The 12,548-nt window shown below is 39.1% G+C and overlaps 1 protein-coding gene across 1 annotated transcript in view; it reads right to left on the bottom strand.

Annotated features, from left to right (window-relative positions):
* The window catches only part of slc4a3 (solute carrier family 4 member 3), a 54,048-nt gene that overhangs the window by 13,993 nt on the left and 27,507 nt on the right, over positions 1–12,548 (bottom strand). Inside the window, exons 7-9 of the mRNA XM_069662644.1 lie at positions 7,890–8,035; positions 6,489–6,669; positions 6,047–6,182 (exon numbers count right to left, since the gene is read on the bottom strand). Coding sequence (XP_069518745.1) covers positions 6,047–6,182; positions 6,489–6,669; positions 7,890–8,035 — 463 coding nt within the window. The remainder of the gene's footprint in view (positions 1–6,046; positions 6,183–6,488; positions 6,670–7,889; positions 8,036–12,548) is intronic.

The raw sequence follows: 12,548 nt of genomic DNA, 5'->3' as shown, positions 1-12,548 counted from the left end.
GGTTCCTCAGGTGTGCTAAGTTTGCTGGGTAACCGTGTCCAGCAAGAGGTTTGGCACTGAACCACCCTGATGATTGAGACCCGCCCCCCTAGCACCTTTTGTTTTGTGCCCTGATAACAACAAGGACTAGAAGCCTACTATCTCCAGTTTCTTATTTCTTTTGGACCAACCACCAACAAAATACCTTGACACGTCTACTGACGCCGCCTTGCCTGGCCGTTCGTGGGGAGCTCTCAGTTTGAGCTAGCCACTGTTGCTGACTGGAGGTAAGCCCCACACCACCCCTTGCCAGCCAGCCTATTCTGAATGAATGAACTTACCCTAGATACACCAGGAGCCAAACTCTCAGTCATTCTCGTAACAAAGCCCCAAGGCTATCATGTCTAAAATTCAGATAGTAATTGGATGATTGTTCTATGTTCCACATTCTAAGAATCTTATTCCCACTTTTTCCAGTGGAAACTGTTGAACTGACTCAAAGTCGGCATGGCAGACTTTAATTCAGCTTTGGTGATGAAGAGATGAGGAGATGGGTGAAAGTCCTGTGTTTGACCTATTGTCTTTCTAGCCAATATAAACACAGTATAACGAGCAAGTCACATCACCGTCAGACGGGACAAGGCAGAACTTACTGGAAGAAAAATATGCCCCATCTCACCTTCCCTAGTAAATAGCATTACCATATGGCAATAGAGTTGCCATGTTGCTCTGTCAGCTACTACTAACCATTATTTTGTCCCATTATTATTTCAGAAACCTAAAAGGAATGTGTATCTACTTATTAGTTCGCAAGCCTGAGGATGAATTTAATTATGAATATATGATAATGGGAACAGTTGAATTATCACCAGTAAAAATAGGAAGAGTTATCATGAGGAAGCATTTGTATTAAACTGACTGCAGGATAGTTTGGAGTGTGAATTAACCAGCACAGCTGTGTTTCTTGTTCACATACTGTCAAAGAGCTTTACCTCATGTAGCTGTAATGCAGCTCATAAATTTAGAAAAGTCATCAGCGAAGAGCTTCAAAATCTAAACCACTTTTCAATAAGAGCTAATTAGCAAACACTAATGAGGAAGCCTGAGTGGAAACAGTCATTTTTCCTGATGTGATATTTGCATTAGCACATCAATAAAACAGCCAGAGACTAATCTGTGAAGCCTTATTATCCATACTTTAGTGCATGTGTTTAAGTGTAAGCACGTTTCTCTTCCCCTTATGAGCCAAGTATTTAGTGTGTCACACCAGCCAAGGTTTTTAACACTGCGCCATTCCTGCTCAGTCCAATGGTGACATCACCTCAATCATTAGGCCCACATGGCCCAATAAGACGGCGCCCAAATTGGACGCGACAGCACCCGGAGACAAAAGAACGAGGTGTGACACTGAAGTGAATTGTGCTCGGGACGTTTCCAGAGGATCTTTAAAGTGTTCTGAGTAAGCGATGAGCTAAATTTTAGCAGCGCCTCAGTGTGTTTCTTTCCACGTCGTAAATCGGATATCTAAGACTGGTGATGACTCTGATGATGACAGAGTGTTTTTTTCCCTGTGGAAGCAGCCAGGATATTTATGTGGAAAGGCTGTGAAAGATGGTATCAATGCAGGAAGGCCTGCTAATAATGTCCACAGGCTTATATTGTGTTCATCTGTGTGTGCAAAATCAGTCCCAGGCACATTAGTGACAGCAAATTTGATTACTATAATGTTAGTAATATTAAATTATTTACTCAAATCTGCCCTAATCCAAACTCTAAAAGCCTCATGACAAAAAGAATAGTCCATGCAGGATTACTGATCACACTCGGGCTGTACCATTCTGGCTTAACAGAGGGGGAGCCAGACGGAGACTGCTGAAGCAGGGGCTCAGGAGAGCTGTACACAGAGACATGAGGATGAGATTTATTCCAATTCAAAATAAAACTAAAACAGGTGTAAATAAAAGCTTATTCTTGACCTTAGCAACAGAAATTGTCAAAACATTTTCACACCCCGGTCCATTTAGCAGCTTTTATGGAGCTTTTCTTTGTATCACACAATAGAGGGAGAGAACCTTTAATATGACAACATAGAAGAGACGTATGAAAATGCCCAGCACTGAAAATTTACATTTGAACAATTCTGTGACAACAGGACAAACTCTGTGTTCTTAGGAAGCATGTTTGATATGATCGAATCTCTAAAACATTTAAAAGTGTACCTATAGTTAGTGTGTACACAATATATGTCTGCAAATGGGCACTGAAAACAACTTGTCTGCATGTCAACTCAAATAAAATGATTGTGTTATGAATACAACTCGATATAGAAGTGCAACATTTTCAGCAACATCTTCACTTTAATAATCATACAGTATAACTGGAGATCATTCACAGAGATCCTGTCCCCAGATTTATTCAAATCTCCCTGTTGTTGACATTGTTGGCATGTTTTGTTTTTGGCATATAATGACCACAACCAATGAATATAGCTGTAACATATGTCTGGCTCAGACATAAGTGTTCTCATAAATTGCAACATCGAGTACCCTGGAGTAGGACGGGTCCTTGTGGGCAAGCACCTTGCTCGAATGTAATTTCTCGATCTTATTATTATTATTTTTTTAATTAATCTTTATTTAACCAGGAAGGTTCCGAGGGAGACCTGGCCAAGACAGCATTCCAGTTCCAGTTCCAATAAAGATAAAACAATAACAAGCAAGAAATACAATCAAATACACAAGGAAAGGACTAAGACCGGCTCAAATGAAGCAGTTACATTTTTCAGAAACATGGACTTTTAACAGCATAACACTTAACTGTCTTGAGCTTGAATTTTTGCTACTTAAAAGTTATAATTAAGTTGATCAGAAGTTAATTCTTATCGGCAATAATTACAGACCTCTCAACTTAAAAAAAAATTCAGATGAAGACATTTGAGTCATAAGTTTGATAATCCTGGTCTACAGCCTTACTTAGAAGCTTTCGGAGTTTTAAAGGCTAAAACTTGTTGTGTGTTAGCATGCTAACATGGGAATGTTATTGCTTCTTTAAGGTATTTGGTCATAAACAAAAGTGTTAGATGATAAAAACTTCTGATCTCATTGTGGCGCTACATGAACAGCCACCAATTGCTACAATTCAACCTCAAATTCATGTTCCCAACGAACATAATTTAATGGCCATCCACCCAAACTTAAACTGTTGGTTGGGCTGGAAGAAGATTCGGGCTATTAGCAAAATCATTAGCATAGATGTTCTGGGCACTAAGGATACAACCACCTCTTTTCATGGCAATCTGTCCAATAGTGGTCTCGACATTTCTCTATAAAGCAAAAATCTGTTGGCACAAAAGTAGTGACCTTTAATGTCTTTACAAAGTTCCATGGCGATCCATCCAGCAGTTACAGTAATTTCACATGATATTAACTTGAGGATGAGTGAGCCTGATGACAACATCTGTATATATGCAGGCATGACTTATCTTTCCTCTGGGTAATGTGACTTGACAGCCGACATTTAGTTCACTTGTTTTTTTGTTATATAACAGTAAAAAGAATCTATAAAGAACCGCATGTAGCACACTATTCCATTGGCTGTGTGTGTTAGGTCAGTTTAGCTGGCATGTCAATGCTTCTGCCAATCAATAGGAGGGGAGCAGCTATAGGGAGGGAGGAGATGGCATGTCACATGTTTCACATCCACATGCTTTATTTGATTTCAAAACAGCAGTGTGCCGGGTCTGATGTAACTTTCCCCTCCGGTGTTTTGTGAGCACAGCTGAGAGATTTTCTCGTGGGCAAAATCCTCACACCTGAAAGTAAGTTGTGGCATCCCATGATAACAATCCACCTTCCAGATGTGCTCACAAACACTCCTTCTGGTTTACCAACTTCATATCCAATTATTCCCAACAAGTCTATTAAACTTGACAGACTGGGCCGGCTGGAAAGAACCTGCACTTGTAAAAACCACAAAGAACCCAAAACTCAAAGGCTGAAACAACAACTGACCCTGCTGGCGAGAAACAGCAAACCTTTGGAATGAAGACACCCAAATAGCTTGTTGTTTAGTCAGTCTCCTGTCATCTTAAACCCTGGGTTTAAAGTCTTACTTGTTTTAAACCAAACACATGAAAGACAATGGACCTGGATTTATGAAGAGTAACTAAATAGCTGAGTTTCAACCTTGAAGGGCGACATGTTTTTAAAAACACTGTTGTTTCATTCTCGTTGTGTGGTTAGGAAAATCAGATTGAAAAAACGAACTCTTTCGAGTATAGAGGAGAAGCCTGACAGAGAGTAGGACTGAAAAGGCAAAGCGTTTTACAGAAGAAGAGATCAAACGGCCAGGTTGCACAATCAAGAATCAAACTTTGAATCTAAAGGTCTGGGATTTAAGAGCCAGCGCAGCTTCAGAACAGTCTTGACATTTGAATCTTAGTCAACCCCGGGGAAGTACACGCGATGATGAGCCAAGTGTTGTTAAATGTCACAATTTGGAAATTCCCCGCTCAGTTCCCCGGAGTTTGCCGTTTTGTAACAACCTCCACTGCAGAACAATGATTAATGAGGAGGAGGAAGAGCGATCGGGTATTTTTCTTCTGTAAAAATGTAAACAGAGCTGCATCCACACAACCGTTCACAGACCGGTCTGTTAATACAAGGATAAATAAACAGCTGAATCTGAGATAAAAATGTTTTGGGCATGTCTCTAACGTATTATTAAATTGGATTTGGATTTTCTGAAATTTAATCAGGATCTGCTGGCATGGTAAATGAACCCACAGACCGAAACTGCAAGGAGGAGTTCTTGTTCAGTCTTCCAGATCAAACATATAATTAAAGAATAAAGTCCTCAGAATCAGTCTTGAGCCCACGTTAACCCCATGAAGACGGTCCTCCCACGTTTGGCTGCGGGAGTTTGTCGTTTATATAATCTAGATCTAAAATAAAATCTTTATCAGCAAATTGTTTTATTCAAAAGAAAGCTAAGGCTTCCAAAGTTAACGTTGAGTGTTTTTTGCGTTACATACAACGTAAACTGCATGGGGTGTGTGGGATCTGGAACGATATGTGTTCGTTTGCCTTATTTAGCCCTTTTCAGAGTTCTATGAGTTTAAGGAACAAGTATTTACAACATAATTAAGCTGTATTATACAATATTCTAATGTAAATCATTGTAAACAAGTCATTAAAATAGAGTAATATTATTTCTGAGTGTTAACTCGTTCCTCAAACAGCTGGGTATCGCAGCTTTTGTTGTTGTTTTTGTGAAAATCAACGCAAACAAATAGTAAATAGTGTATGTCTCTGGGATTCCTTCAGCGGTTGGTTAATACACATTTCGTGCTCTTTTCCAGCAAAGTACATGAACTGGCTGAAAATTAAGGAATGAACATTCACTGCAACAGCGTGACTAACTGATGTTTTGAAGCTCTGTGGTGCAGCTATTAGACTTTGACTGTCCAGTCAACACCTGTTAGCAGGATATATTCACTTTTTTTCCTTCAGTGTGATTTGTTGATGATATGAGAAATGGAACATTTTCATTTTTAAGAGCAAAGAGCATTGACCTTACCAATCAGCAATACATTTGATGGCTAATGTCTGTGCTGCCTTTAAAACAGGGTTTCTAGCAAATACCACAGATGTAGTTGCCAGTATTAGCAATAAATAAAGCTCTTTATAGAAATCCTGACAGTGACAGGATCAGTAAAGCTTCTTTAACATGTTGAAATACATCAATGAAGCCATGAGGAACGTAAGTGATGTATTCACACATTTCATACTCCTGCAGTACTTCCCAAAGTGTGCCGTTGAGGACCTGCAGTTATGAGAGTTGTTTTCAGATTTGTTAATATGTTTTGCTTTCAGTAACAATGTTGTTACCAGCTGTAAAAGTACTTTTCAACCTGTTCCTTAAAACTTATTTAGCCTGATGAGGCCTTCAAACTCTCAACCCTCTCTTTGGGTGTCACACTAGAAAACTAACTCATCATTGAAACCAGATTACACAAATGTTGTTTATGAGGGAGGTACATCAGATTAAATTAAGCTTAGATACAAACCTGTGTTTGAGAAGCAGAGCCCGGAGAACACTGGGTCTGTCCTCAGCTCTGATCTGATCAGAGATGATCATCGTCTCCACCACCAGATGGGCGATGCCGGGCAGTGAGTTCTGCTCGAGGTCGAGAAGGACAGCACCTGGGGAAAGAAGGTACAGGAAGATAAAGAGCTGAACTGGCTGCTGACACCAGATTGTTTTAAAGGTAGCCACATAAAGTGTTTGGCCAAACATTAACAGAGAGAAAACGTTTCACATCTACATTGTGGTATTTAAGAAATGTAGGCAAAAACAACCTATATTGTTGTCCAACAAATCAGTGATTTTACTACTTTTAGTGCATCATATTTATGTAGATTTTAATTCGGCTGCTCACTAAAATAAAAGAATCATGACAGTATTGTTGTGAGTATCCTCTTTCCTGTACTCATGCAGGAGCCTGTTACCATGTGTGATGGTGCGCCGAAGCTCCAGCAAGCTGCGGAAGGAGAGTGAGGCCACATGAGGTTTGCCCCAGCGGTCCGTCTCCTCCTCCACATCCTCTTCAAACTTGATCCAGCGAGCACGCTCCTTCCAACGCATTTCATGGTCCTTCTCCACAATCAGCTCGTTCAGCTCGACAAACAACTGAAGATGAAGTGGGAAAAGAGTATTATTGACATAAACCTTGCAGAAATGAAACAGAGATCCATCTAAAGTTCTTTTTAAAAACCAGAGCATGATCTGTTACTGGTGGCAAACTAAGTTCAAAGACAGCTAATCCAATGACACAGTCGACACATGTTTATAGGGACTGACTAAACTTAGTGGTTTGGATGCAGCTAAAAGTGGTTTGAACTAAGAGGATAACTCAGTGGTTTGTAGATGTATTTTGTCATATTTTTAACATATAATTCATTTTTAGAAAAATGTTTTCAGGGCAAAATATAATGATTTGTGTCGTTGGAAAATGTATGCTGTCAAAGTGAGGTGAAACAAAAGAAACTATGGTTCTATTCTAACTATTCTGGTGAAAGGAGAGAAATGTGCTTCAGTTAGGACGACACAGTCCCATAAGACTACAGAATCGTATTTTACAAGACTTATGGATTGTTACTTATCAGTTAGCATGCACTAAAAAATATTTTATATTAACAATGTGTCAATGAAGTGATATCCTCAGATATCCAGACTGGTTTAGCCCCTTTCAGCTTATTCTATTGGTTTCACAGGCCTCAACTTTATTGCTTTGGTTCGTTCTGACTGCTCATATCACTCTTATTTCCAGCAGCTAGCTTAGCAGCTATTTTAGCGCAAAACAATTTATAAAGCCGCTGTACGGTGCCTGCCTAGTACTAAATGGCTGACAAAGTTAGCAACTAGCAAGTTAGCAAAGTGGAGCAGCTAGAGAGCAAAATATTTCCCCTCAGGAAGACAAAAACAAAGTTAAAATAAGAATGAATGTTGGACTGACATTTTGTTGGGTGGTCAGAAGCACTGCTCCAAATGAGTACGAACTTCCACTCAATACCGATCGACATGTCTGTTTTTATTTACATATCTAATTTAACTTTATTTTATTTATGTATTTATTTATTTTTATTTTCTTTCTCCTATGTTCTTGTATGGTTTTGCTTTGCTGTTTCTTTTACTCTCCTGTTTTTTTGTTTGTTTGTTTTTTGTTTAGTTTTTTCCTTATTCTGATCCATGTAAAAAATATGGTGATAAGTAAATATATGTAAATGAAAAAAAAGGAAATGATGACATTTACAAGTATAATAAAGGAAACTTTATCTAGCTATTGAGGGATTTACATGCTGGTTAAAATGCAAGTAAATGTGGTGGGGGAACAAGAGCGTGCTGCAAACCTCATGAATTTTCTTATCTGCTGCTCTCTTCTTCTTCTTCAGGCTGGATAGCGGTGTGGAACTGTTGCTGCTCCGGTTCATCTGACACCGGGATGACTTCTTTACCAGGTGGCGTCTCACCCCGGGATTGTCCTCAAATCTGTGACCTGAAAAGCCACCACAAGTATCAAGTCAAAATTGAAAAGGTCAACATTGTGAGGTCATGATGTTAGAAAAGTTCTTTCAGGACTACGATCAAATAAAACTTCCTCTATAACTCAGGATATGTGCTCCATGCTGGAAAATCAGAAATTAAATTTGTAATGTCTGTTTAAGTTTCCAGCTGACAGAAGAACATCCACTAACAGAAGGTGAAAGCACCACGGGTGAGTGAGAGTGTGCTGTATGTACGCCCTGGGAAACTGTTACAGAAGAGCTGGTTTCGCTTGCAGACATTTGTCAGTTCAAAAAGAGTAATTTCATTTTCAATTTCCTTGACCACAAATCACGTTTTATTGAGTTGAGCATAATGTGGAGGTCTTTAAATTACGGCAAGTACCTGGCAACCATCTGCCTTGTAAGTGTGGGAGGCTTGGGAAGTCACTTAATTGGGACAAAATAGCTCGGAAATGAGAAAAGGTTAACCACCTGTGTGGACATGTGTTTAAAGGATGTTTTACATGATTTGAGGTCATGATTATAATTTGGCAAAATTGTGACAAATTATTTGGAGGCCCAGTGTGTGTTTTTATTCAGAAACGGTCAAGTGTGGGTTCACAGTGACTTTAAGGTATAACTCGAGAAACATTGCAAAGGTGGTCAAAGGAAAATTTTAACTGCTAATCAGGTGTATTTACATTCCTGTCTACTACTTTCCTTTGAGTGTTTGATTCACTTTCCACTTTCTGGGTGGCAATTGGCTTATATAAATCTGTCTGAAAATTAACATTCACATACATGTGTGGTAAATCATAGTAGTAGACATTAGGGGTGGGAATAGCAGGGTAACTCACGATACAATATGCGATCCTTGGCCAGCGATAATATCACAATACAGCAATTCTGCGATAATTGATTTATTGCAAGTCAAACATATAAAGATACATCATGATATCTGATTACTTCTTCTTCAGCCGATTCATTTCCATTCACCCTCATTAATGTCTTAAGCGCTGCTGCGAGGAGTCAACAAGTAGTGACATGGTGAGTCAAAATGGCAGGGAAATCTGTTTAGAGCGCTGTATATTTGTAAATCGACATAAAGATTTTTGTCGAAAGATAATCGTATTGCACAAGTCAGGACTAGGATATATTGCCGTATCGATATTTTGTCCCACCCCGAGTGAACATTTCGTTTCCCATATGTACCTTGTTGAACCTTGTACAGCATGGACAGGTTAAAGTCATTATGAGCTTAAAATCCTAATTTGTAATAGTTGGGCTTTAATGATCAAAATGAGTGGCACAGCTGTTAAGATTTACCATAAGAAGCATGGGTATGTATGAGGTTATATGAGGTTAAGTTGAAGGTTAAGTAATGAAATGGGGCCAGTTCAGAAACTGACATTTAACTGTGAACTGAAAGAACTGCTCGCGACCCGTCAGACCCGCCAAAGGCCGAATTAAATTTCTGACTAAATAAACATGTCTTTTTTAATCTTCTACATGAGCAGCCGGACCTACATGGAGGTGAGAGAGGGAGGGAGGGAGGGAGTGTGTGTGTGTGTGTGTTTTTGGGTGCAGTAACTGTGGCAAGTGTTCCGTTCTGCTGCGTCATGCCTTCCTCAGGGAAACAGAGAGAAATGGAAATCAAGATGAAGTTAGGCTGTATTTCATTTTGTAGACCCTCCCGAGGGGAAAGCTCTAAAGGCTGTCCTTTGGTGAACTGTTCCAGCTGATCTGATGAGCAAATGTTTCTCACCACATGGGAAGGGCATGGCTGGGTAAATAAGGGGAGAGAAGGACTTCATTTTGTTCCTCTTCCTCCTCTTGAACTGCTGTTTGACCTTGGATAATTCTATTTATGTTGCAGAAAAGACTCCCAGTGCTTAATACTGCAATAAATGTTGAGTTTCCTTTAAAATCAACAGCTTTGAACAATTTAGATCAACGATCAAAAGTAATAATGCATAAATTGGCACACGGATAGATGATTTCTTCTGTCATGAGCTGGACAAGAAACTATTTAGCATGGGTCATAAAAGGGCAATTTGATAGTTAATTTGGGACAATGATAAGACAAACTTGTTGTAGATATACAGTATATATAATTACCCTGAAGGAAACAAACTATCCCTGTGTAACCAACCATCTCATGCTAATAATACTGACTTTTAGAAATCAGTTAGAGCTCAAGAATGATTAAAAAACACTTCAATATCAAAAATGTGTTTGCTTGCCAGGAACTGTGTTCTCAACAAAAAGTCTCTTGTTTATCTGAGTTGAATCCAATTCTTGTACAAATCTGATTTGGGACATATTTGTTACCAAATAAACACAAATCTTACTTCATTTTAGACCAAAACAAAAGTTTCTGTTACTGTAATCTTAAACTCATGGTTATTTTTAAAATAAATAAGTCTTACTGTTTGAAAAGGACTGGATGTGTTTACGACACAAGATGGAAAATAGCTAAATTAAAGGCTGTAAAAGAGACCGAGGAGCTCAGTTTAGACATGTCATCAACCTTTGAGTTTTAAGGCTAGTGCTTGACAGAAATTTTACTCAAATGTCACTAAGCCTCTTGGAAGCAACAGATCAATTAAAACTGCCCTAAAAAAAGGAGCCAGTTGGAATATCAAAGTATAATGACAATTCAAAGGGTCATGTGCTTGGATCGTTATAACAAACATTTCAGAAAAATGACTTAGTCAGTAGAAACGTGTTTACCTGATGATTTGTAAGTGACAGCACTGTTTAATAAGCTGTAATACCTCAACAACTGGTGAAATATATGCTAAGTAAAGATTTCAATATTAAAGGAGAAGTTTTAAACCTGGGCCCTATTTTTTTAGCAAATTTGGGTGTCGAAATGCCTCACAGGAACAAAAACTTTTGGAATCGGTCCAGTAGATGTCCACCGCCGTAGCCACGTGGCAAAATAATCCCCTGGGGCAATTGTGCCAGATCAAATTACATCCACTAAAAGTGCTTGTTTTTTCCACTGACAGGCTCAGATTGTTACTCCAGGTGTCCGACAACATTACGAAAATGATCTCTAAAAAGATTATCATTTTTGAGTCCCTTTTGGGTAACCAGAAACAGTCTCACTCAAGGAGAAGTCTCGTTCTGAAATCTCGCTGGTGGTGAGATGTTACCTGAACAGGACGGTGGAAACGTGAGTTAGAGTTGGAGAGAGGATTTGTTTACGTAGAGGACTGCCAGCAAGAATATATTTCAAAAGCCATGGCTGAATATTTACCTGATCGACGAGGAAGATGAGGCATTTGAACCACCGTCCTGTTCAGGTTAAATACCAAACTCCTCCTTTAACCGTTGTAGCTCTATTCTGAAGGGCCACTACCCAGTCAAGGCACTCCAAAACTCAAGGCACAGGGGGTGTAATTTGGACTGGGCCTATATGTCATTTTAACCCCTGCTTGATAAAGAGCAGGTCTTGCAGATTTGGGCATGTTATGTTAGTAGCGGCAAAGTTAGCTTTGAGCTGCTACCTTAAATGAAAAATGGGCTGCGGAGGTCTGTTTAGTTCTTACTTCAAATTCCCAGATAGTTTTCCTATTAAACAAAGATGCTGACTAATCACAGAAGGTAATTTAACAGACCTTGCAGAGCTTCAGGCATGGCTCCATGCATCAGTACTACCAAACACCTTTAAATTTGTGGAATCCCAACTTCAATACCAATGATGAAGGTGTATTCAACGCATGTAATTAGGAAATATTGTCTAGAAAGCATTGAAGGCTCAATCAAATGTTCTGACAAACTAACATGTAGATATGGAGGCATTTCATGGCGTACGTAAAAACCTGCAAGTGGCGCTAAACAAAAAGCACAAAAGACAGGATCAGTTCTCTGAGGTCTCTGACTGCCCAAGAACTGCCAGGACAATCTCATCACAGAAAACATCAGGGGATCGCTACAATCATCACACAAAGGATTATGAAGGTCTAATTATATATAACTTATATTATGACAAAATTTCATGGCATCCAATGTCCAAGCTGACATTGCCAGAAAATACTATTAATTATTTTCCACATTGGATTTGAGTAGGTCCAAGACCCGGTAGCACAAGCTGAGTGGCCAGTTTAAATTTACATGTAAGTAATGACGGGTTGTCCATTATCAGGAATAAATGGCAGAGGCAACCATCCTACGTGCAGTAGGGAACAGTTCTGGCCTTCACATCGTTATATAGGACACCTTTAAGGACGTTGTATTACATGTACCATCATCACATCAAAGTGAAAAAAAAACAGACCGTGTATTCAAGTCAAGCAAATTCAAAGGATTTCAAAAGCCAAAATTCAGTTTACACTGTGACCCCTGAGAGTGTAACTCAAACCTAAAACACTGATTATCATCCCAAAAGGTTCATATGCTAAAAAACATTTTCTACTACTCCAATAAAAAGTACTGATCTCAGATACAACCTGGCAAAAACAGACATTTCTAATACAATCAGCTTGAAGAATGCTTTGGCCCAGCGATAAGCCAGAA

This window comes from Semicossyphus pulcher, unplaced genomic scaffold, assembly GCF_022749685.1.
Source record: "Semicossyphus pulcher isolate SPU_LCO1_2020_fin unplaced genomic scaffold, fSemPul1.0.p SCAF_15, whole genome shotgun sequence".
Taxonomy (NCBI): Eukaryota; Metazoa; Chordata; class Actinopteri; order Labriformes; family Labridae; genus Semicossyphus; species Semicossyphus pulcher.
Note: the sequence above shows the minus strand (reverse complement) of the source record. Positions and strands in the feature narration are given on the sequence as shown.